The sequence below is a fragment of the Urocitellus parryii genome, chromosome 6 (genome assembly GCF_045843805.1).
Source record: "Urocitellus parryii isolate mUroPar1 chromosome 6, mUroPar1.hap1, whole genome shotgun sequence".
In the NCBI taxonomy this organism is placed as follows: Eukaryota; Metazoa; Chordata; class Mammalia; order Rodentia; family Sciuridae; genus Urocitellus; species Urocitellus parryii.
This window is the reverse complement of record NC_135536.1, coordinates 76331701-76358297: the sequence shown is the minus strand read 5'-3', so window position 1 is coordinate 76358297 and position 26597 is coordinate 76331701. Positions and strand designations below refer to the sequence as shown.

Genomic DNA, 26597 nt, shown 5'->3' with positions numbered 1-26597 from the left:
TCTCTCCTGAGGGGTCCTTGTTTGTGGCTGGGTGTCGCACAGCTTATTGACCTGTTATATTCAGCTATAACTGCTGTGGCTTTCATTGGAGAAAAGCAGCCCACGTTCTCATTGGAGCTAGCTTCCGCGTGAGCTGTTGTGCAGGTCACAATGCCTCTCTGGAGGATTTACTCCAACTCTAAAAGAAAATTAGAAATCAGCATAATTTAAAATTTGATCCCATTAGTAAAGATCAATAGATAAATACAGAACTTATTCCAAGATGGGTATAGCACAGTTATCAAGAATGGCCATCAGAAAATACACCAGTATTGGCTGCCACCATATCTAGAAGGAGCTTCAGGAAGGATGGGGAGACTATGGTATGGGAGGCCACCATCATGCACATGGATGGGGGTGCTTTCTCCTAGAAACCTCTTACCTGCTGCCTTCTCTTCCTACACCTTCCCCACAAAGCCTGCCATTCTAAGGCTCCCCCTTGGCTCTCTCCTAATCTCACTCACTGATCCTTATCTGAGTAATCTCACCTACTTCTGTGACAGCCACCATGAACTACTGGCAAGGCAAGTTGTTCTCCAGGCTCACCTCTCTCTTTCAAAATCTTGGCCAGTTGAATTCTCTCCTTGGATGACCCAAGCATTGACACTCATGTGATCAAAATGGAGTTCACCATTTCTCCCCAAATCTGCTGATCCTGTGTTTTCTCTTACCAAATTGATAGCCACCACGTTTCCAGCACATTCATCACCCACATGACAAAGTCTATTCTACTCTCCTGGTTTCAGCATTTCATATCTCAGTCATCTGACACCTCTGCCTATGTGCTCCACCTGTCTCCGGCCATTCTCCTCCATTCACCACCATTTGCTCTACTGTGAATGCTCTCTTGGCTCTGTGCTTTGTTTCTACTGTTCCTGCTTTCTGAGATGTCTTCCTCAATATGATCTGCCCAGTGGACTCCAAGTTGGGCTACTCCAAGCAGCAAATTGCAAGATGTTGTTCCTCAGTCCCTCAGGCAAACTCAAATGCTCATTTATTCTGTACTTCTCTAGAACTTTGAGTATACTCAGCACAAGTGCAGCTATTATAATCTTTTGTATGTGAGTCAGCCATACTCTCTGGATTAAATAATGTTCCTTGATCACAAGGACAGGTCCTCACAGAGCCTGCCTCCCATCAGAGGGATTTGGTAAATGTTGAAGGAGCAAATATCAGGATTCCCACACTTGGCAAGAAATTCAATTTAGCATATAGTCAAGGCTTCTTTCTTTCTTTCTTTCTTTCTTTCTTTCTTTCTTTCTTTCTCATATCGTATAAGAAAGTGACTTTCTAGTTTGGGACTTCCATTGGTATGTCCAGCAGGAGCAGTCCAGATCAAGTTCAACATCTGGGCATCAGCCACAGGTGGGAGCCCTGAAGATATTTGTATGTGTACCTTCATTGGTGTATCAGCTTCTCTAGGAAACAGTTCTGATTCTCCTCTTTTTGCCTTTGTCTTCCAACCATAGCCACAGTTTCACAGATTGAAAAAGGAAAATTTAAGCTTAACATCAGGTGGTTCTTAGATTGCATCCAACAGGGTGGCATCTGGGATCCTGGAAAAAGACCTATGCTTTTAGTTAAGAGTTCATCCCTGGCTAACACCTTACAGAATCTAGCATCCCAATCATTGGAATTCCTGACTTGGGTAAATGAAACGGTCAAGGCTCTCAGTTCTCTGGTTTGTTTCCTTCTTTATATAATTTTGTTTTAATTACTGACAAGGGAAGATGACTTACCACCACCCCAGGGAGAAGGGTTGGTAGGCTATGTTCTTAAGAACTGGGATCTCCTCTTTGTTTCTTAGTTCAAGCTGCAGGAAGGAAAGCTCTTTAGAGCTCTCCTGGGCTAGGCTCTAAGATGCTCTACAAACAGCAGCAGTGTGTGCCTGCCTCAAAGAACAGAAAGCCAGAGGAGCTTACATTTCCCAGGAATGCATTCAGAATAGCTCTTTAGGAAGGCCTAACTCAGCCTTGTTGTGAAATTGTATGGAGTCTTTTCCAGGAAAACTACTCCCAATGACCTCCATTTTGACTAAATGAGTAAGGTAGGCCCTTCCATGCCTCTATCAGAAATTCTAGTTGTCAAAAGAGTTTTATATTAAACAAACTAGCACTGATTGAACTGAAACTTTCCAACCTGAGACTTGTCCCTTGTGCTTCCTGACTCTTAGACACGCTGTTGTCAACTTGGCTTATAAAGCACCCAGTCTGCAACACGATTCAGTGACTGAGGATTCTGTTTGACTTATCAGTAGATTTGGCCCGACTCAGCTATAAGGACCCTTGGTGAAATTTGGTCCAAGAGATTGCTTCATACTCCTTTGCGATGAATTGGGCCCAGTTGTGGCACTGGGTTAACCATACTTCTCTGAATAATGGTCCCCTACATTTTCTGAGCAGTGACTTAAGACTTCTCAAAGATGTGAGTAGTTATCATGAAACCTGATGACAAAGCGGTAAAATGTAGGTGGCTTGAAAGCTGGCACTGTAGCTATGGCTGCTCACACGCAGAAGCATTAGCTCATTTCAACAGAAACAAAAGTATGTTGGAGAAGAAAGTCTGTTATAATAGCTCTGGGGTATCACACAAAGGAAGGTACCAGACTCCTGAGCCTCGTATGTCCTAGACTCTTGACCCAATATGGTAGTTTGAGTGGAGGAGGATGTAAAGGGTTAGTCGGATGTGCCTGGGAAGCCTTGTCTGTTTATGGTTAATGATGTTGCTAGAGACACTCTTTTGTCACAGTAGTTTGAAGGGCTTCCAGGCACAGAATGAAGCAATTTCTAGCCTGAAATAACTGAGTCTGTTCCTAAAAAGCCATCGAATGCTCCATTCTAATTATTCAGAAATTCCCTTTCATAGGCCTTTGCATGACAGCAAGTCGAGACTCAGCCTCAGGAGTCATCCCAATCTTCTACGTCTTTGAGTGTCAGGAGATCATTCCCATTCACTGTCCCTAACTTGGTTTCGTCTGCCTAAGAGGCAGAGCCTGATTTCAGAATTGGCAAGGCATCTTTCATCAACCTGGATATCGACTCAAAACATTGAAAAATTGGAAGGTTGCCACTTGTTTTGAAATGTGTGTGGTTTATCAATGCTTCAGAATAAGGCACTTAGTAATCAACAGTACAGAATCTTGTGATGAACATGGTTAAAATTATTGGTAATACTTCATGGAAAACATGAATAACACCCAATAACCCAGCACTTCAAAGTACCTTGCAGTCTGTGATTATTCAGTTCTACCACTGATGGGCTATTTTTTTTTCTTTGTTTTAGGAGAAGATACAATGTAGGGAAGAGCTGAGACTTGGGAGACCTAAGTTCTAGTCCCCATTTCACCACATACTTGTTCTGTGATCTAGGCCTCCTGACTTAATGTTGTCAATCTGTAAAATGAGGTGTGGTGGAAAGGAAGATGATTCTGGAAACTTTTCAAAGATCCTATCCACTCAAAAACTCTTTGACTTAAAAGACAATGGGCCAATGCTTTGTTTGGGTTGTACTTAGCAAGGTCATAATTCTGAGGATTTCCAGTAATAGCTACTATCTAATTTTAATTCTAGAATCCCAAACTTGGGGCTTATTTCAGGTGTGTGGGGGGAATTTCTATTAATCTATTTCTATTATCTAACCAATCTTTGGACCTTGTGAGTGGTGATATTTTTGGTTGACATACAAGGAAGAAGTTGAAGATGTATCCAGCTATGTTCCATAGCTTAGAGGAATGATCAGCAGACACACCCCCACCAAAGAGATAGTGCCAGGTCCAGGATGCCCTTTATCCCACTGAGGCCTGGGGAGGAGAAAGAAAGATCAGGCTAGGTACTCCATTGACTTCCCTTGTAGCCGGGATGGGGACCATTGTTACCTGGTTTTCCTGTCTCTGCAGAAGGGGCTGAAACAACATATGGCAATCTGCATTAAACCTACAAAGAAATTATCCTAAGGATGTAGACTCACTGAATCTCGTTTTAACATTTTAAATTGGTTCTTTCCAAATCAACAGTGAACTGGTCATGCTCAGGCCATGGTTTCTTAGATTTTTTTTTTCAAGAACCCCTTATGGAAGCTATGGATGACCCTCTGCCCAGCAAACTACCCACACAGTCACAAATTGGGGTATGATTTCAGGGAATTCCTGTATGCCTTGGAGCCCAAGGACCCCAAGTTAACAATCCCTTGTCTGAAGTAGAACCAAGGAACCCACCGGCAGGAATGTCATCGCTAGCTCAAGATTTCTGAGTCCATTAATTCGCTGCCAAAATGAAGTAGTAACATCGAGATTTTCTTTTTCTTTTGTTCTTCTGACCACATCACCCTCTTCCTCTCTCTGTTCCCACATCTTTTGTCCCCTCCTCATGTCCCCTCTCATTTCTTTCCCCATCTCTGGCACATCTTGCACCACAGATGTTCCAGCCTGGTTAAAAAGCCTCCGCCTGCACAAATACGCCGCGCTTTTCTCCCAGATGACCTATGAGGAAATGATGGCCCTCACCGAGTGCCAGCTGGAGGCTCAGGTATGTGCTAGAAGGATCACCCCCCTGCGAGGGTGAAGCTCAAGCCCCAGACAGGCCCAGTCCTAGATCCACCCAGTAGCTTGCCTTGTTCTAGGGATGCAGGGAGCCGGCTGCATCCCCCGGTGAGTAAGGCTGAGCTCTTGCCTCAGAGTCCAATAGGAGGCAGAAGACAAGCCTGCAACCAAGGGGTCCTGAGGGTGTGAGGGCCAGAGAGAGTTAGGAAAAGATAGAATCTAAGTACACACTGGAAGTTCAAGGTGCGAGGGAGGAATCAATGGAGCCTCTGGAAAGTGACACTGGGCGAGGGTCCCAAGGAGTCATTGTCTCTGCTTTGGCCTTCCTGGCTCTCTCCCTCTCTCTGCCCACCCAGGGCTTGTTTGAATAGGAACCAGGTCCACTGTCTGCTGTCCAGTCCAGTCACATATCAGTTAACTACTGACTGGACCAGTGAATAAAGGCACCAGGCCATGCTTCAGATCTGCCCCAACACTTTTGCAGAATCATATTTAAGCTAGTTTTCATTGAGATTGGAGTAAATTGTTCAAAATAATTTTTTTTTCTTCTAAACTGCCTTGAATAGCATGGGAAAATGATTTAGAATTAGATTTCCCCAGGTTTCAGATTTCACTTTCCTTGTGAATGCCATAAAAGGACAAAGTTCCTCCTTCCTTCTAAAGCATCCTTCCCCAAGTACAGGATGCCAAAGACCAGTCAACAGAACCCCTGAAACTAAGCATGTCTCCTACCATGCTGTGTTCTGGTCAATAGATCTGACCGATGTCTTTGTTTGCCTTGTTTAAGATGCTATTTGCATGTTTCAAATTGACCTCGGTTTTCTTTGAGCAAAGATTTTTAAAGAACTGATTTCCCCTGCAGGAAGAGGAGATTTGTACCATTTGGAGCATGGCTGGTCTGGATCATACCTCCTGGCAGATCTCTGGTTTCCCATTGCTTATTCTGTCCCCTCAGTTAACCTCTGCAGGCCTGGCTGAATACCAGTATTGAGAGCAAGACAAAGCCCAGAGTCACTGCACATTCTCCCAGAATGAAAGGCACTAATTTCGACTTCCTAACATTTATCCTACTGCTTTTTGGATCTCGTTCACTCCTTGAGATCCCAGGAATTGATGAGAACCCTTTCAAAGAGCATTTTTGTGTTTGGGTCAGAGTTGAGAAAATAATCGAAGTCATCAGTTGTTCAACTTGAGAAAAAACAAAAAGAAATAATTAACACAGAAGGCAAAGGCAAAGCCTGACACAAACTTTTCAGGGGAACTTAATTCACTTTGGCCTAAAGTTAAGGCTTAACAGAAATATACTCTCCCCATGTCTCATCTTAGACATCTTAGAAAGTGGGTTCATGTGTCACTTAAGTCTTAATATTTCTAAGTAAAGTAGATGTTACTAGGGTTCCCATCTTTTCCTTCATTAAAAGAAATTCAACGGAAGAGTTGTACCAGGGTAGAGGTCCTGTATCTGCAAGCCAATGGAAAAAGGGACCTTCTACTGGGGAATTTGCAGGATCTATAATCAACAAGTGTCTGGAAGAATCCTTAGGTTCTCCACTGCTACAGATTTAAGAAGATAAAATCTACAATTCTGGGAATCCTAACATTTGCCTGAAATGATGAGTGAATTATGGATTTAGGTTAATTTTCTATTCTTATTTTCTTTATGGAAAAAAAAGAAGGCCTGCAAACTAATTTTTTAAAAAGTTCCTGTTTTATAATACTCCACGTGGACTGTATGGGGCTTTCCTATAAACGCAGGAAAGGTTTGAGAAAACAATGAATAGTTGATGAGGTTGGGACCCCAGGGAAAACAAGAGGGACTGTAGAAAGAGGGTGTTTGACCTAAAATTATCTTCTAAGACTATTGAAGAAATGTCCTGCTGGGTGGAATAATTGGCTATTCTGTATCTCTCCGTCCTAAAGGTCACATGCAAAAGACACAGGCAAATGTGTAGACAGGTGGAGTTAGAATATTTAGTAAGAAGATGTTTCTGACAGAGGTGCCAATGAGAGAGACATACATATCAACTACATGTGAACCCGTAGGAACCAAGAAGACAGCAGATTACTAAGTAGCCTCTGAGGGTCTCTAAGTCAATCCTTAAAAATATGTTTTAATTAAATATTGATTATATTTAATTCCAGAATGTTACCAAAGGTGCAAGACACAAAATTGTCATCAGTATTCAGAAGCTCAAAGAAAGACAAAACCTCCTGAAGTCTTTGGAAAGGGTAAGTGTTCAAGGAGTGAGGGAACCTTTCTACTTTCATCATGGGAAAATGGACCAAGCAAAATTCTCAGTTGAGAAGGTTATTAGCAGAGGTTAAAGAAAATATCATGCAGTCTCCTTAGCAAAGTCAGAAAAAGTGAAATGACTTTGACCTGAGGTTTCCTGGTTACATTGCTTCCTTGTATCCTGGGTCCAAGCTGTCCGTGACTGGCCATCCCAGGCCTCTGGTGAGATGCTGTCAAATTGCGTGTGCATCTGCCTCTGCTTTGTAAGCACTTGTAGAGATCTGCACACCAAGGGGTACTCCAGGTTCCACCGAGGGGATCCAATGCATTGGGCAGGCAGACACAGTTGGCTCTCGAGAGAATGGTTTCAGATTTTAATTTAACAAGAAAAGGAGTCCCCCAGACTCTGATAAGAACCATACTAAAAATGTAGAATGCTGGAAAAAGTTATTCTGACATTAAAAGCAGTTCTCAGGTGCCCACTATCTTTTTGTTTGCTACTAACACAGGTTCATTTCTTAATCTTGTATCTGGAAGTCATCCTGGTAAAATTGTCATTTTTGAGGACGAGGTATCTGTAATTTTATCTAATGGAGAGCCAGACACTGTTCTGAACACAAGCAAACCAGTGTTGCTTCTGTCCCTGGAGCTGCGGTTCTTGTGCACTAGTGTTGGGAGTGGTGGGTGGAAAGTTCTGTAGGTATTTGAAAGTTATAGTGTGTGTATGGTAACTTCTCAGTTATCCCATGGAGACTTTGAGAGGGGATAAAATATTGAGCTAGGCAGTCTCAAGCAAGTCTGATGAACACAAACATTTTAATAAAGTAGGAAATTTAAAAAACTTATTCACAGAGATGTGAATGTGTGGAATTTTACATTTACAATATAAAGTTACATTTAGTGGCACATCATAAATTGTGTGTATATATATATATATATATATATTTAGAGAATATGCATATTATCAGGGCACAGTGGTACATCCCTGTAATCCCGGCTACTCAGGAGGCTGAAGCAGGAGGATCACAAGTTCAAGGCCAGTCTCAGTAATTTAGTAAGATTCTGTGTCAAAAATAAAAATCTCAGTGGTAGCACACTCACTGAGCTAATCCAAGCACCAAAAAAAAAAAAAAAAAAAAATTAAAATAAAAAATAAAAAAGAATGCGCATACAAAAACATAACAAGGAAAGTTTCTTTTAAAACCTCTGGATGGACAGACAGGTAGGAGCTATTCAGATGCACATCCACACATCCATGATTAAAGATATGCTCTTAAAATGCATTACAGATTACAAGTGAGGTCCCCAAGTGAACCTGAAGCTTTGTTGTTCGTATTTTACGTAAACTCCTTTGCCAAGAAGCTTGTCTGAGTAATCTTTGCCATTTTTAATCTAAGAAATTATTCTCTTTGAGGGAACATTTAACAGGCCAATTTACTGTTAGAAAAGTACAGCAGTTATTTTGCATAAAGATTAGATTGCTAAGCCTGAGGATGGAAGCATGATCTTTCCTTTCTTCTTTCTGGAGCATCCTTCAGGAATTCATTCATACCTCCATCGCTGAGGAAATGTACCTTCCACTTCAGAGATGAGAGATTAAATTGCTATTGCTTTATTGCAGTCTTGGGCCAAAATCAGAGCACTAGGGCAGCCAGATAGCGCAGGTGGCCTGATCCATCTAGGCTTTGATAAGTCAGTGATGTACTATGTCCCAGAGAGTCACACCTAGAATAGAGCTGACTCCACATTCTAGTCAGTACTCGACTACTACTGACTGCCAGGTCCCTGACATGGGGATGTTAAAAAGATGCCACGTGTATAATGACTTTTCAAGGCTAAGAGGAAAGCAGTACTGAGTTTGACTTCTTCGAGAGGGTGAAATTGAGCTTCAATGACCAGGTTGGCTCACTTCAGAATGCCTGAATGTTTAGATGCTCTGCCTACTGTCCCTTCTGGAGCTGGTGGCCTGTAGGTGGAGAGGAACCTCTCAGTATATGCAAAGGACTGAGCCCCTGGGGCCCGGAGGGCTGCCTCTCCTGCTGCTTCTGCCCTTTGAGGATGGGGGTTGTTGATCACCTGTTACCACTGATGGCAAGTGACATTCAAATCAAGCATCCCCAGACACCCCTCCAGCTGACTGTGCTGTTGGAAATGTTGTCACCATGCCCTTGCCCCCTCCGGCATTCTTACCTCACATAGAACCCAGATTTCTAAGGAGATGGCTGGGACCCCGCCCGAAGCTAGTTCATAATCAGTAGTTGCCCCAGACGGTCTCTGTGTCCAGAGCTCTTCCATTCAGTTCCTGAACACTTACCAAGCAACTACTTGCACTTGATTTGCCCCGTCCACTGGAGGCTGGCCGTGAGGGGTATGTGGTTCCTGCTCCAGGGTATTCTGGGGTATGCACTGGGATGACCTCACAGCACAGTGTGATCAGCGTCATCCCCCGGGCAGAAAAGGGAATCTGCCTGGAATGAAGCAGGCCACGCCGCACAGGTTTGGAGGGAAGCCTTTCCAGGAGCTCGATGCTGCTGGGAGACTCAGGAGGAGACTCTGGCAGGGGCTTGATGGGACCTCGAACCACAGCAGAGGCAGTGAGGATGGAGACGGACGGGAGGCGTCCTGTAGCGGGCGTTCAGGGATCATCAGGAGGTCTTGGCTTAGATGTTGTGGCATTTGGGGACAGAAATCTAGGAGGAATGGGAAGAGGGTGTTCAGTTGAACTAAAGTGGGAAGAGGGAGTTCAATTGAATGGGCCAAGTCTTGAGATGCCTGTGGGACACTCAGAGATGGTAGGTTGGTGACCAGAAGAACAGGTCTAGAGTCCAGGAAACAGCAAGATCTGGATGACCCAGTTGTGGTCATCTGTACATAATTGGTAGTTGGCACTCCTCAGATGTGTGTGTCAAGTGAGAAGAGCCCTGAGGTATACCATACCAACAAAAAGACCCAGTGATCATAGGTAATGATGAGCCCTGAGCCATGCCTACAGGGACAGGAGAATGTTGGAATCAGGAATTCCATCAGGTGGCACAGATGTGACACAGTGAGGACTAAACATTGTCCCCTGGAACTGGCCATCAGCTGGTCACTACAGCCATGTTGAGAAAAGTTGCAGGAAAGAGGGGCAGACAGAAGCAGAAACCCACAAACCAGGACTGTGGATGTGTAGCAAGACACCAAGTATGGAGCTGTAGGCTTCTCAAACCATTTGATAGAAAAGGAACAAGCAACATCATGGTGGTTACCGTTGATTTTTTCAATATTTAATTAATAAGAAAAAAGGTCTCCACATGCTTTGAGATATCTATTCTTTCCTATTGACTTCCAGATTGTGAAATGGAACCATTTCTGAACCTGGAATTGTGGTGTGGAGAAAGGATCCCACATCTGTGTGTGTTCGTTCTCTCTCTCTCTCTCTCTCTCTCTCTCTCTCTTACACACACACACACACACACACACACACACACACACACACAAATCACCTAGTTCTATTTGTTTCCCCTTTGAGAGAGAAATATGCTTCTCTGGAAGTCTATACCTTTTCTTTGGACTCTTCCAGATCTTGTTCTTGAGGTTGGATCTCATCAACTGCTTCAGAGAAAGAGCAGTTAAATTTAATAGCATTAAGTATTAGATATTTCCAGAATAATAATGTTCTATATAGTACAGTGCATGTGATAACTTTAAAAAATGGTCCACACATATCAGTGCATCTGACCCTGACAGCAAACCTCCGAAGCTAACAAGATAGATGCTTGTTTTAAGAGGAGGAAACTCAAATGAGTCCAAACTTCTTAGCAAGCCACCCTGGAAGAGCTCTCCAGCTTCATTGCTGGGCACCTTTCACCTGTCCTTTCTGCCCCTCATGCTCTTCACTCTTCTTTTTTTCTTGAAGCATCAATGCACACAGAGACACACAGTAGCAGCCAGGGGTCCCTCTTCTCTGTCCCATAGTTCCTTCCCTGCCCTGACACCAACATACTCTATGGGTCCCAGGAACCATCAGCATCTCAGGGTGATGACGTCTTTGCTTTTATATAGATACAATGCAGAACAGCTCCTGGCTGATGTAGGGCTCAGCAGATGATTCATGAAGGAAAAGAGAGAGAATGGATCTAAGTAGACTCAGGAGACCTGTTATATGAGAATCCAAATCCTTCTCACATGAAAGGAAGGATGGGGCCAGGGACACATCACATCAGTGCTGGGGACGCTTTGGCTGCCAAAAGCTCTCTTTTCCAGATGTTTTGTGCCTTGTTATTGTCACATGCTCAGGAAAGGCACTGAACCAGCCTTTCTATAAGACCTAGGAAAGTCAGGCCAGAGCTGGGCTTGTTGGACAGGAATTTCCTTCCTGCCCATCCACTGAGCAATCACTGGGCTGCTGCCTCCATGGACCAGATTCCCCATTATCTGCTTACAAATGAGCTCCTCGGCTCGGCACTTTTGAATGGGCATATTAGTTATTGGACAGCTTCATTTGCCTCTCTTTAATTTAGGATTATGTTTTGGGCATAAAGGATGGAGAGAGGCTTGTCAACATGGAAAATTAATTCCCACAGCTAGTCGAGCATGCTAGGTTGGGTCCCATTCAGGCTGTTTTCCGCCTGCTTCTCAACGTGGGCACTCGGAGCCGAGTTCAGGGATTCATGCTTAAGAGGTAGGAATGCAACGTGATGGTCACAATGCCCCCACCCTCTGGTGCTGACATTAGCAGGGGTTCGGCTAACTGGTTGTTAGCTAAGTGTTATCTTTAAGACAATGGTTTGAAGTCCATGGGGCAAAACAAAACTCCACATGATCCCTGGGAAGTTATATTTTACAGAGAGTGTCTGACATTATTCATCATGTTTGTGATTTTATTTTTTGGCACGGTTACCCCAGTAGAAAACAAAAATGAGATTTGTACTTGGGGTATGGATGTTTTCTGTTTGAAGTTCAGCTCTGAGCATCACCCAAATCCTTTCTCCTCTCAACCAAGCCTTTTTGCCAGGTGACAAGGGCAGGTGAGGGCCTGGTGGCAGTCAACAGTGTCTCCAGCATTGCATGTGCTCACCTGAGTGGCAGACACAGGGATGGTACAGCGGGGACACATGCAATACCATGCCCCTCACTCAGCTTACCCATTCTCCCCTTGTGGGGCCACATCCCCTTTCTCTCTTTTCTTTCTTCTGCTTAGTACCAGGCTGGGCAGGAGCTTGGTACCCTCACAACACAGTGTTGGACAGGTACAGGAACCCAAGGGAGGGCCAGAGTCCCGCAGGCGGCACACAGTTGGGTCAGGAGGGGCAGCAGGCACTCCCTGAGCATGAGTTAGCTGGCTTGCCTCCTGTGCCCTGCCCTGCTCAGATCACCAGGCCCAAAGTCAAGGAAGTCGTGCACATCCTGGCATCCAGATGCTTCCAGATGTTGGGAAGGGCTGGTCCTGGGGCAGCTGAGAATTAGAATGATGAGCACACACCCACCAGTCTGTGTGCCCAGGGAAGGCAGTAGACTCTGCAGACCTTCTTTAACAAACTGGACGGTAGCTCCAGCCAGGTTTGGGACACTTCTGGTGACTAATTAGAAATTCACTTCCTTCACGAAACCTTCATCCCAGTGAGGCTAAGGCACAACTCAGGCTCCACTCCCAGTCCTTCCAAACAACAAAGCAGGCCACCTCGGACGACAGGGTGTGGCTGCCCAGAATTGAAGCACATGCATCCAAGGCTGCCGCCCTTGGCCTTCCTTTCTCTGCTCAGCTGATTGGAAAGGTTTGGGTGCAGGCATGATTGTGTTCTAGATGTTTGCATCCCATGACATCTTCAAGTGATTTTTTTTTTTTTCTCAGAGAGGATCCCAGGGATGGTTTGGGTACTCAGGGCATCAAGCTTTTAAAATTATGTCCTTGCTATTCTGGGCTCTCAGAAGATAAAGGACTTCATTTGTAATCCAGGCCTTGGTTGGCAGTCCTTCTTGGGTCCCAGGGAGAGCTGTGACTGCATGAGCACTGGAGGCAGCATTGTGGCCGAGGGTCCTGCCCACCTACCCTGCCAGGGAATAGCCCAGGCCTCCAACCACAATCCTCACCACCAGGGCCAGTCCAGAGTTTGTCTGTCACTCGTCCAAGAATCAATGTTCCTTTTTCTAATAAGTAACAACCAGCACATCCAAGTAGGTGCAGAATGGTCCGAGTTTATTTTACAACATAGAAAGACATGAATATGTGACTTATACACATTCTAGCATATAGACCTTAAACATATGATTTCCAGAATCATCCTTCTAAAACTGTTGCTCCCCTTCTGGAAAACCTTCCCTGGTTTTCCATCTCATTTAGAATAATTTCTGACATCACTGCCCCTGCCTGCAGGCCTTCATGACCCCTGGGGGCCCTGAGACCTCATTTCCCATGCCTCTGCCCTCAGTCAACCTCCTCCACTGCAGGCCACCTGCTGATCCTCCCACATGCCCACCTCAGAGCCTTTGTCCTCTCTGTACCCTGGGATGCTTCTTCTTGGGGACATCTTCTAGTGTTACCCCCTCCAGAGAACTCCCCTCATGTCACTGCACCCCAGACCCTGGCATGATGGATCTATCTCATGGTAGGATGTAAAGTTCCCATGGGAATGCCAAAGGCTGTTCCCACCATATGCCCATGCCTGACATGCCCCTGCCTGGCATGGTGCCCGGTGTGTAGAAGCACTCAACACATCATTCACAAAGCAGCACGTAACACAGGCATTATGACCTGCAGCCATAAAAATACATCATTAATAATAATAATAATAATAATAATACGATTATTATCCTCATTTGGTCCCCAGGGAAACTGAGGGACAGAGAGGTGAACTCATTTGCTCAAGGTCACACAGCAGTGCCTAAATTCAGACCTGGGCATCTGCCCCCAGAGTCTGCTTTTAGTCACCGATCTGTGCTGCTAGTGACACAGGCTGCGTGAAGGTGTGCATGAAACAGAGTCCTTTATCTGGAATAAGGCTTGCATAGGACACAAAGTCAACTATGACCCAACTTTGTGATACAAATTCTAAAAGGTATGAGTGTAAAATAAGAAACCCATTTTGCAGAAAAGTGTCGAAGGCAAGGAGAAGCAGTGGTCACTTGTAGACAGTGGGATTTTCAGGTGGTACATATTTTTCTCACTACACAAATTTGTATTTTCCAAATTTTCTACCTGGGCTAATGTAAGAATGATGAAATAAAAGTAGAAACTTGTCTAAGTCTCACACTGAGGAAGGGGGTCAGCAGCTGTGAGTTCTGAGAACAGCTCAGAGCCGGGGAGGTATGCAGGTGGCACTCACCCAGAATCTAACACAAGTCTTCTCTCTGCCTGTCCAGGACATCATCGAGGGGGGCAGCCTGCGCATCCCCCTTCAGGAACTGCACCAGATGATCCTGACTCCCATCAAGGCCTATAGCTCCCCGAGCGCCACCCCGGAGGCGCGCCGCCGGGAGCCTCCAGCCCAACACCAGCCCTCCCTGATGGGCCCTGAGAGCCAGAGCCCTGACTGCAAAGACAACACAGTGGCCACCAGCGCCTCTGCCAGCGCCTCGGCTGGGGCCAGCGGCGGGCTGCAGCCACACCAGCTGAGCAGCTGTGATGGGGAGCTGGCTGTCGCCCCCCTGCCAGAGGGGGACCTGCCTGGGCAGTTCACACGCGTCATGGGGAAAGGTATTCTCTTTCATACCACTAAGCAGAGCTCCCGAGGGGCTCCCGGGTGCTGGGTAAACTGCCTGTCCACGTCGATGGCGGGGCCTGTGTTTTCCAGATAGGAAAGTGTGGCTCAGGGTCATGCCATGCGGAGTGGAACTCCAGGTTCTGAGCCCTGCAGGTAGGGGACACTGTGTCGGCCCTCTCATTAGAGCCCACTGGACCAGGGGCCTTGGGAGAAGAAGGTGGATTGGATCCTGAAAAAGTAAACTTCAGGAACAAACCACTTGGCAGCTGGTCCTCACTCCAAACAGGAGAGGAGAGAAAAGCAGCAGAACAGAGCTGCTGAGCGCAGAGCCCAGAGCACAGAGGCCCCCTCCCTCGCCTCTGGAAGCATTGCAGAGGGGTGGTGATCTGGGGAACTCTCAGCACAGAACCATTTTGTTCACCTTCTCCAGGGGCTGTGTTTACATCCTCCCTTCAGGTCTGATCCACGGTACAGAATGCTCTCCTCTCGTGCTAAGAGCTTGTGGTTATTTAGTATTTACTATGGTTGTCAGTACTTCCCTGGGCAGCTTGCTTAATCCTCCCAACATCCTATTTTACAGAGGAGGAAATTGAGGCACAAGGCCAAGAAGCCCACCTGGGCTTGCTCATCTGAGGCAGGGCTGGGATTTGAACTCTGCAGCTTCTCCACCTACCCACCTAGGTACCGCCATGCCTTCCAATTAGCTAAAGATGGAGCAGGCTTGACTTCCATGTGAAGGCACCCCCATGGACTCTCCTGGCACCAGCCTCTCCTGGCTGCCTCCACTGCCCTCACCACCCCATCCTTTCCAAATAGAAATGTCTTCTGAGTTTTCAGAAGCTTATGTATTCTCTTATTTCTGAGCCTTTGTGCCTCCTTTCCCTCTGTCTGGGACCTGGGCCACTAATAGTCCATATAAGCCTGAAAGATAAATGCAAAATAGCATCTTATCCCAGTGGATGCCACATTGCAGGCCCTCATCTCAGAGTTCATTTGGGCAGTGTACAACCTGCATATCTGTACTGCCTAGAACATTCCTTCCCTCAGCCCATTCTCTTCACCTGTGTTATGCCTCATCCTGCAAGTCTCGGTTGAGTCCTCATCTGGGCCAAGAAGGCTGCCTGATCCCCTGGACTGGGTCAGGTAGCCCTCTCATAAGCCCCAAAGCCCCTTTAGACTCTCTGTTTTAGGCCAGTTCACACTGGATTGCAGTTGTCTGTCTGCTTGACTTGTGTCCCCATTAATATGCAGCACTGTCAGACCATTTCTCACAGCTACTAAATACCCTGCAGGTGACACAGTGCTTGGCTATTGGTGGGTGCCTGAGAAGTGAGGGATGACATTAGTCTCTGCAGCTTGCTTTACCGTGGACTGTCCAAGTGCACCATGGCCATGCTGCGTGCATGTCTGTGGGGCAGGATGGAATTCATGGCATCACCTTTGGGTAAGAGCACCCATGCTGCCCAGACTACCCTCTGCCTTTCTCAGGGCTCAGACCTTTATGTCCATGTCCTGAAAAGTGTCCAATATTAGAATAATTTGTGTGTGATGGGATGCTTCACAGGAAATCTTGATTATTTTTAAAAAATTTGGAGATAGCATTCTTTTTTCTTTGGAAAGGAGAAATCGTTTTTCCCCCCTTTATTATCCTATATCTCAGACCATTTTAAAGAACCAACTTTTCACTGTTAGACAACTGAGCCATGTAGTCGCAATAGGAAACATCCCCCCACCCATGCAAGTCCTTTAAAAAAGACAAATCCATAGCAATCTGATTCAGAAGGCGAGGACTCCTGGCTTCACTTGGGGTTCGATGGCTAGGGTAGGCCCTCATCCTCTGCACCTCTCATGGGGGGCAGCAGCCACCTGAGCATGTATGTGGTCCAGCACCCCATCCTGTGTGGAGGTCAAGGGTGGGTTCAGCCCTCAGGAGACCCACACTCCTCTGGTTCTGTTTACATTTTAACTATGGTATAAAAAGTTATGAACCAAATTCATGCTCAAATTAAAATGATGAAAATTGAAAATCAACCCCTCTCCCAAGCTCTGCAACAGTCACTGTAAAGTCAGGGATGTCCTTTCAGAAACTTTATCAACATGTATAAGCATGTGGATGTCCATGTTTACACACACAGGTCTTCTCTTCTGCAACTTGTTTTCTTATGCATTTGCTATCAATTAAAATAGCACCATTGCATTATTTTTTAAAGATCGTACACTGTTGCACTGTATGCACAAACCATAGTTTGTTTATCAGGGTCTCTCCCTATCAATGAATGAATAGGTGCTGTACTGAAAACCTATGTAAAAAGATGTGGAATAAATGGAATTCTGTGACAGATCGGTTGGAAAGAGGAAGAAACCAAATAGGATACCCAGTTTTCAATCTTGATCTGCTTGAGTGCCAGATACCCTTGCTTGTCTGACTGACTACTTCCGACCTGCCACTGTGGCTTGAAAATGCCACTTGCAAAGCCAAAGCCCTTGTGGCCTCTAGGATGAGGGCAGAGTGGCCATCATATGTGACCCTGAGAAGCCCAGTTCCTGTGTGTATTCTACCTGCAGACTAACTGCTCTGTCTTCACTAGAACTTCCTTGGGCATGCAGGTAAACCTGTGTGTGTATAAATGCAGGCACCATTTAGAGAAAATAACCCTCCAGCGACTGAGTGGCAGGTTTCCGGCTCCTGTGCACGCCCACACGCCTCGCAGCCTAAAGGAGGTGCCAGACTCTTTCCTCCACAAACACCACTGCCTCTCCACCTGGCAAAGAAGGGTGTGGTTCATTCATAAAACGATAGAGACTGCTCTCCCACAGCATCAGAGGACTTTGAGTGCTTTGAAGCCCCCTCATACAGAGCCACTTGCAAGGACCGAGCTCAGGAAACTGCTGTTCTTCCTATCACCGAGTGTGTGTCTCTCAGTGTGTGTCTCTGGCTGATGGCACAAGGCTTAATATAGAATGGTATGACTGGAATTAACCCAAGGGGCTTCTCCAGGCGAGGGCTCCAGCGGTGACCAAGCCTTTGACTCCTGTGGAATGAGGAGCCTCCTGGCCTTTTTACGTAAAGCCACAGGCACACATACCTTTCAAGATCTTGGTCGTGAAAGGAAATCAGAGGCAGATCTCTGAGGCTGGAAGCGGGTGTGCATTGTCCTAATCTATCACCATCCTCATTTTCTCCTTCTTCTTCTTCTTCTTCCTTCACAGTGTGCACACAGCTCTTGGTCTCCAGACCTGATGAGGAAAATATAAGCTCCTATTTACAGCTCATAGACAAGTGTCTAATTCATGAGGTGAGTAGTGACTGGTTTCACCAACCTCTTGTCCTCATTGCTTAGAAATTCTTCTCAGAGTTTTCTGTGATATGATTGTTTTAGTCTCCAACAAATTGTTTTGGGGAGGGGTGGATGGTCATTAGTAATAGTTCAGGCAGAACTAGGCGATAGCCACCTCAAACCCAGACACAGCTCTATATTACCATAGATTCACCCCGAATGAGAGCTTTGCTGTCAGGGAAATGCCTGAGAGGACTCCTGACTCCAGAAGAATCCCTGAGTGGCCAAGCCTGGGTAGTTGACACAGAGCCCTGCCACCTAGCCCTGGGTGTTTTCAAGTCTTTTTAATATTGCGTGTTGAAACATTTTGCCTTTTAGTGCAGGGAAACTGGGAGAGGGAGAGGGAGAGAGAAAGTACACCAAATAAATAATGGATGTGTGTTTGTATATGTGTGTGGATTGACAGCTGTTTGTTTGGACTGTGGTTTTTATAGGAACTGTATTTGCCATATGTCCTTTGGAAGGAGGACTTAGGCAGCTGAGGCTGTGCCTACCGCACGGTCAGAGTGCAGCTTTCCTGTACAGAGCTGGGCAGACTCCTGGCGCGTCTGGGCTGGTGGAAACATAGGGAGGAAGAGTTGGGCCTCAGATCCTGGCATCCAGTGGTTCCTTGGTCACACACACCCATGCACAAAGAGTTACAGAGACAAGCTCTAGGCTACAGAAGACTCAGAACCAGAGAACCTAGGGTGGTGAGGTCTTTTTTCCTTTTGGTGGTTAAACAGCCCCTGAGCCTCCTCGCCTCTGCCTGGCAGCATTCAGAACCCAGGAGAAAATGCCCAGCACAGCAGCCTGGCCTGGTCCATTCTCCAATTCCATTCATGCTTCCCACCTTCCAGGCTGCCAGACAGGCCTTGGACCATTGAAAGTCTCTCTCTTCAGTTCTCAGGGGCCTCTGCCATGTCCATGATCAGATGCTGCCTACCCTCACATGCAGGTGCACAGTCTTCCTCGGGATTCATCCCAGTCACTCTCAAACCTCCATCCTCACGGTGCCTTCTCTGGGCAGCGTGAGCTCTTCTGTGCCCCATTCACTCCAGCCAAAGTCCTTTGTCTCAATGTGAGCACCACCATCAGCTGCCTAGGTTGGGAGCTCACACACAAAAACTTCTTTTCCTTTCTTTATTTTTTTCCTCTGCAGTGGTTCCCCCAGATCAGCCAGGTACTATCTAATGATTGCCAAAGCCTAAAGGGCTTATTTGTATATTTCAGGAAGAGACACGGCCCCTCCCACAGCCCCAACTATTTCCAATTTTACTATTTCCAATCCTGTCACTGCCCTTGTTTTTAGTGAAAAAAAAAAAAAAGACAGAAAGAAGAAAAGGCAAGATCACATTGAAGGATGTTATAACTCATTCTTTCTGTAGAAATTTATTGAGTGCCTAGGCCCTGCCCCTCGCTGGGTGGCTTAGGGTGTGAGGTGAGACAAACAGAAAACAGGTCATCACACACATGTCAATAAAGCCCTTGATAAGATCCTCCCCTCACATCCTGGAGCTCAGAGAGGATGGTAGGCACCTAACCCAGAGCTGAAACCAGGGCTTTTCCTCAGAGGAGCATCTCCAAGCTGAAGCCCCCAGGCCAGCTCCAGAGCTGCTGAGGTGAAGACTCAGTAAGACAGTGACAAGGGCCCAGGCAGAGGTGGTGTCTGGAGAGCTCTGTGTTGTCTTGGGGAGGAGGACCTTCATGGGTGGGTTTGGGAGGATTTAAACTTCTGAAAAAGCAAACCGGAACTCTGCTTCCTCTCCCACGCCCACCCTCAGCGCTGAGACTTCAAGATAGGCCAGGAGGGAGGTGCCTTCCACCTCACCTCCAGTTGATGAGCCCATGAGACTAAAATAGTGAATCCTCCAGCTGCCTCTTTGAACAACCTGTGAGCCTCCTAATTGGTCTACAGCAGCCCCAAAATGTCGGCCTGAGGCCTCTCACTTTCCTTGCCATCCTTCACGTCCTCCCTGGGCACCCTTGACTCTCATTTTTCTTTCCCCCTTTCCTCCCTGGCAGCCCCAAGTGACCCAATGCAAAGACGGCACTGTGTGGTCTCATCTGCTGACTGCTTAAAGGGACCTTTCTCCTGTGGGAAGGAAGGAGCTTGTGTCCACTACCCTGAATTCATGTCAGGATGAAAGGGCTTGTGCTGTACTTTTCGAGGGAAAATGTTGTTCAAGGCTCTTTGTTATTATTTTAGTTTGAGAGAGTGCAAAAGCTCTGAAGGGTTTTCCACAGCTGGGGGTCATTCTGTGCCGTCAGAACACACCCTCCCTGGAAGGCCCCCCCCCTGAGATACAGGTCTGCACACCTGCATCCCGGGGGCAGTTAGGCTGCTCCTGAGACAGGGCTCCCTTTCACAGCCAGAGCATGCTATTCCTCAGCCAGCTAAAAGAGGGGAAGGTGCTGACTAAACCTGGAGCCCTCCCTTCCAACTTCCTGGAATAGAAAAGGAAGAGCAGGAAATTTTACTTCTGAGAGCACTTTGATTCCTGGATTATGGTTCCACTCTTCTCTGGACTTGCTGTCTTGAAGTGGCTCCAGGAAGATGGGTTCTTGTCCCTTTATGAGCCTTTTCATCCAACACATAGACCGTAGGACACATCACACAGTCATCTTCCTTCAGACAGAATTATGGGTCTGGGCCTGACAGGGACCGGGGACTCGGAACTGGCTGGCTGGTGGTGTCTGGGTAGCCTGTAGGCATGCAAACTTCTCTTCCCTGCCAGACAGAGGCAGCTGCTCCCCAGCCCAACCAGAGATGCCAGTGGAGGGGGTCGAGGTGAGATGTCATGCATCACAGCCCCTAGCAGACGCCCTATAATGGAGCACTACTTTTCAGGCACAGGAAACCAGTTTTCAGAAATCCCTGGAGCCAGCCAGGACCTAGCTCTGGCTTGTTGGCTTGATGCTTCCCAGCTGAGAAGACCCAGCCGCACCCTCTACCCAGTCCTGCCAAGGGACTGGCTCCTCTCTGTGCCCCAAATTAAGGGAGCCTGACACCCCCAATAGTGAGGAAGCCGACTTTTCTGTGGAGGAGTAAATCATTCATCTTTTTGGATGCTGATTGCCACCATGAGAGATGTCATGTACATAATGATATCCTTAGAAGGACATCTATAAAGTGGGCCACTTACTCCTTAGTCACTTGGATGCTCAGGCCAGCTGTCCTTCAGGCTGGCTCCAGACCAGCTCAGTATTGTAGGTTCGAGACTTTGAAGTTGTTTGTGCTGCTGATGGAGCCTAAAGATCATTGTTGAATGTCAAATGTGGAGAACATGCATAGACCACCCCAAAGGGTGGGTTATAGCATCTGGGAGCAGCATGTAGGGGAATCATTGCTAAGAGCAACATTCGAGATAGTCTCTGCACTTTCCATATGCTGTCTCATTTCATCCTCACAGTGGCCCTTTGAGCAAGGTATCACTACCCTCAGTTTCTGGAAGGAACTTGGTCTTGGGTAGAGGAACTTGCAAGGGATTCATGCCCTGCTCATCTACCTCCAGAGCCCTTCTCTGACCCCCTGAGCTAGACTCTCTTCCCCAAGTCACCTTGACCCGCACAGCTGCATCTTGTGTCCTCAACATTTGGCTGAATCAACTGGTCGAAAGCAGATCTATCCCCTCCTTTCAGTAATCCAGCAGAAATGCCTGTGTGTGTGTGTGTGTGTGTGTGTGTGTGTGTGTGTGTTGTGGGACACTCAGTGAGCATCACCCACAAATAAGACACCATAGAAGAGAACCCTGTCCTTCCCTTCTAGCCATGTTCCTCTAACTCCAGGGGGGCACCGAGGGCTCAAGTCAGGTAGCCCTCCTTGGTGAATCTGTCCCATGGCATCTGGTTAAGATCACCCAGGAGGGAGGGGTGTGCAAGCTGTTTGTCACATTACCATAATGTGAATAACATCTTTTTACTTTTGTCCACAGTTCTGTGTTTAGGTCCTTAAAAGATTAAGCTTCCTCAGGGGGAAAAAAAATAATAAGCTGTCATTTTTTTCTTCATTTAAGGAATCTGTTTCCTTTATGGGGACTTGTCATTTAGTCCGTTACTCTAAGTAATATTTTATTACTACTTAAAGGCTTTCATGCCTTATTGACAAAACGACTTGGGAGTGTTCTCTCTATCATCGTTACTGCTGATCAATCGAATCAGGTGGATTCCCCACCACATGCATTCTAGGCCACAGTTCCAGGTACTTGAATGGTGTATGTTAAGTAAGGTCTTCGCCATCTAGGACCACCATGTGTCCACGCTCTACCTGCACAATCTCCAGGGAACTTGCTCCAAACTCAAGCTCCCTTGACAACCTTCCAACTCTATTCAGTGAGGTTCTGGAGTGTGGGAAGGGGCCTGGGAAGCTACATTTGATAGTCTCCTTGGCTGATTTAATATAGTGTGAATTTGAGAGGCCCTGCATTTGGGGAATCATGACACTGGACTGTGGTGAGTGCAAAGACTTTATATAAAAGGACACATGATGTAGATACAAATTGTGGGGCCAAAGGCCAAACATCCATACACACTAATTTTCCTATGAAAGACTTGAGAGGGCATCCTATCTACCTATTTTCCTAAACTATGACCAAGGTTTAGGTGCCCTGGGACTTTCTGTAGGGCATAGAGCCGCTTAACTAGAGATTTCTCAGCAAAGCTCTAAAACGCAGAACATCTATTCCATTCTCTGAAGCCCTACAGATCACTCCAGGGTCACCACACACCATCAAGCAGATTGATTTTTGGAGTGGTTTAGAATTTCCATTGATTATGAAAATGCAGGGAGCCTGCAAAAGCCGGAGTATTCAACAATCAATTTTGCAATTCATTCTTGGTTAATGAGTAGGGTTCAGAGACAAGTCCACACTTCAGAAGGGGAAGATGGTACCACCTGCCAGAAATGCAGCCAAAAATGAGGGTTGTCAACAGCTTAATGCATGGACCTTACCAGGTGCCTCCAATGCCAAATAACTTGAATCTTCAGCACAGGTGGCTCCCAAATTAAACGGTTGTTTGGACCAGGGTGAAAACAGGTGAAGAAAAGGCAACCGCAGAGACACTGATGTTTTCTCTTATTAATTGCATGTTTTTCCCTCTAATGTCAGGCTGCGTCACCCATTTAAAAGTCCTGTTTGTTTCTGCAGGCATTCACAGAGACGCAGAAAAAAAGATTGTTGTCATGGAAACAGCAGGTGCAGAAGCTCTTTCGGTCTTTCCCTCGGAAAACCCTCCTAGACATATCGGGATATCGACAGCAAAGAAAGTATGTTGGGATTTCACTCTTTGTGATACACGGTGGTTCCCCGGGGTCCCACGGGCTGCCTCTGTTCCTGGGGCAGGAATATGGCGGGGCGTCACTCCTTCCCTGTGGGGACTTCCAGAGTTCCAAATCGCATTCGTTAAACAGGTGGGGCTGGGAAAAGGCTGTTAGGGAGAGCATTCCCAGAAGAAGAGCTGAATGTGAGCTTTTGTAACTCAATTTACATTGTTAGAATGATATTAGTCTAGACAAGCCTGGGAAGGGAGAGTGGGTACGACTTAATGCCAGCAAAACACAGGTGCTTGATCCACAAAGGGGGTCTAAGAGTACAAAAATGGGCTCTTCTACCAGTACCTTAAGTGGTATGCAATTTTTTTTTATCTCCCTTCTAGCTGCAGACAAGCTAATTATAGTTGGTGGCAGGGTGAAGAGCCCAAGTGCTAGTCTATTTTGGTCTGAGCTGCAGTCTAATAGTGGAGCAGTACCATTCTTGATTTTTTTTTTTTCATAATACTTCAGCTTCTTGGATGCAGTTAAAAATAAGCCTGGTTGTGCTTTAGAACCTGTTCCCTTAATATGACTTTAAGTTGAGGAATCCAAAATTGCATATTAAAAGTGAATTGGAATGAAAACTTACAGGAGAAATTAATGGGAGGGGGGAGTGAGTTAATGCTTGAACAATGGTAGGGGCCTCGTTGGGAATTAGGGGAGTGATAATACAAACATCCTGAAAAGAATCAACATTCTATTTACATTCAAAAACATGAACGGATAATGTCTTCCCTTGCAACTAACAGGTTCTGTTAGGTGCACAGGCATCTCATTTCTCAGTGTATATATAGAAGCTCTGTGTTGTTAAAATGCGGGACATTTATTTGCATAAGTGTGCCTTCAAACATCACTGTTTTGTATTATTTAAGGGAAGTAAGGCCAGCTGTAGTTTGCAAAAGTCTTCATGAACTATTTATTTTAAAATGAAAGTGTTATCACATTCCAGCATATAGCACTGTTATTTATTAAACAAACATTTATTTAGCACGTACTATGTGCCAAGTGGTATCCAAGCACTTAAAAATATCAATACATTTCATCCCTGCAACAACCCTATGAGATAGAGCTGCTATTATTAACCCCAATTTACATATGCATTGGTAGGCAGGGGCACTCAGGATTTGGACCAAGCAGGACAGCGCCAGCCCTGGATTAGTGCTCTTCACCACTGCTGAGCCAGGCAACTCTCATGGTCTGAGGCCGATATGCAGAAAGGAGCACTATTGCCAGCTTCCTGGCCCTAAGCCATCTGGGGTTGCCAAGCCCTGCTGGGTTGGGCTAGACCACCTCTGTGCTCTTGAGGATTCCCAGTGACCCAGATGAAACGCAAGGCCTGCTCCTCATCCTCCCTTTTTCTAAGGGCAGCATCTTCTCCCAAGTAAGGGAAAGGAGGCTCCAGACCCTGCCTGCAACTCTAGGCCCCAAGGAAGCAAGATCCAAGAAGACAACTTTCAGAGGTTGAAGTGAAAGATAGGCTCTTTGTTCCTTCTCCCTAAAGTCTCATCCTCTGCCTCTGCTAGCCCTGCTCGTCCTTGATCCACATCCTTGATTCTCAGGACAGCTCAGGAGCATTAACCTTAACCGTCCAGAGTATTAACTAGCTATTGCTTGGGTTGGAATAATGCAAAGCTTGCCAGGTTGGAGTCCTGATGGTCCTCTTTTTCTTGATTTGATGAAAGAATGAATTCAATCATCAATTGTAGATGGATGTCGATAAAACCCTGGAAAAATATTTGTTCTCCTAAGTATTTCCTCTGGGATCTTTTTATACTATTAATTTGCTTTGAAGACCTGCTTCTCCAATAATGTGAGGGTAACTGCAGCCCAGCCCCTGCTTGAATTATCACAAATCCCAAATTAATTGCCTCTTATTAATGTTATTTTATCAAAGACTTTTCATGCATTTCAAGGTAATGAAATCAGATTTAGAAAGACAGAGAAGGAGGGGCACAGATGCACAGAGCAGGAGAATAAGAAAGGAAAACTTAGTTTTGTCACTGCATTCTCTCCCCAGAAAGCATGATTATTTCATTAAGCCTAGAGATCTTCAGTTGCCTAAGCATTCAGTTGCCAGCAGCAGCAACCCTGGCTTTGTCATAACCTACTAAGGACACTGTAGCAGGGTCTGAAGAATGACAGCTTAGTCAAATTCTCCCCCATCATCACATCCTACTCCCAGAATGTTCTGGGCTCAGCTCTCCTCTCCCTAACAGCTGAGACCTAATTCTAGGAGCCCCGAGGTCCCTCATTTCTCTGGTGGCTGTCCCATAACAGCATCCTCCGCTGTTACATTGCTCAAGAACAGCCTTGCCTTCCTGGAAACACACATCATTTTAGCAACACTCATTGACTGCTGTGTTTTGCATATGAAATAACTTTCTAAAATCCAACAAAAAAGGAAAGTGAGAAAAAGCTATGCACACTAAATAAGGAAAAATATCATAGCAGAATACTGAATCATCTACCAGGTGGCCAAAATTCTGACTCCAGAAACCAAAGGACTGATTTTCACAAAAACAAACACATGAAAAACCCACTTGATCCTTATTTCCACCTGTCACTTACCTCAGAGTGTCCTCCCTCCACAGAGGGTCTCTAATCATGTGAAATTAGTTCCACCTCTCCTGGCCCTAATTTCTTCTTTCAGATAAAAAATTCTGAGCTGATGTTTTTAAAAGGTGGGGAGGGGAGAGATCAAGAACCCCCAAGCATCATCGTCCTCCACATTTAGATGAACTTCTGACCAGAATCTAGAATACTTCCCTTGGCCACAAAAGCCTAGAGGTGGAAACACACAAGTCTGGAATTCTCTTCCCTGCCCCATCTATCCCTAGGAAATTTTGGAATTCTAGAGTGAAGAGAAACATTTTCTGAGATCTGTTGTGCTGCAGGCTCAGAAGACCCTTCCTCCTACACACACACACACACACACACACACACACAGCTCTCTTGCTCAGGAAATGACTCTTTGGTGGCCCCCCTCCTCCACCAGCTAAGCTACGTCAAGCCTGTCTTCGGAGTCCCCTCACAGGCTTGGTACAAACTCCCCAGTGTAGCTGGACATGCAAGTCTACTCCATCTAGTGGCCTTTGGAGATAATGCATCTCTGCTGAACCATAGAGAATGACTTAGGCTGACTCTCTTGGAAAGAATGTGCTGGTTCTTGAAACCCTGCTGGCTGCTGTGTAACCTCCCAGAACCTGAGGCATGGTGGCAAAAATGAGTTCTTCAGCGCTGAGCTCACCCGGCCCAGCCGGAGCAGCCTCCTGCGTGGACTAAGGAGAAGCCTGGAGCCTCTCGGGTGCAAGGCCCACACCACAAGGAGGGCCTATGGCACGTGGGTGTCCTATATCCAGGGCACTTAGACACATTGTCATCTCATATCCCTACTCTCAACCTAGGAGTTCTTCCCCTTCTGTCATTGGGACAAGCATGATGGCAGAGACTCATTCCTTCAACCAGCATTTCCAATGGC

General features: G+C 46.2%; 1 protein-coding gene across 2 annotated transcripts in view; it reads left to right on the top strand.

Moving 5' to 3' along the window:
• Samd4a (sterile alpha motif domain containing 4A) overlaps window positions 1–26597 on the top strand; it is a 210143-nt gene that overhangs the window by 162697 nt on the left and 20849 nt on the right. For both annotated transcript variants that reach the window (XM_026384080.2, XM_026384079.2), the window contains 5 exons: window positions 4453–4562; window positions 6719–6805; window positions 14151–14484; window positions 17702–17787; window positions 22956–23074. In XM_026384080.2, the coding sequence (XP_026239865.1) occupies window positions 4453–4562; window positions 6719–6805; window positions 14151–14484; window positions 17702–17787; window positions 22956–23074 (736 nt within the window). The remainder of the gene's footprint in view (window positions 1–4452; window positions 4563–6718; window positions 6806–14150; window positions 14485–17701; window positions 17788–22955; window positions 23075–26597) is intronic.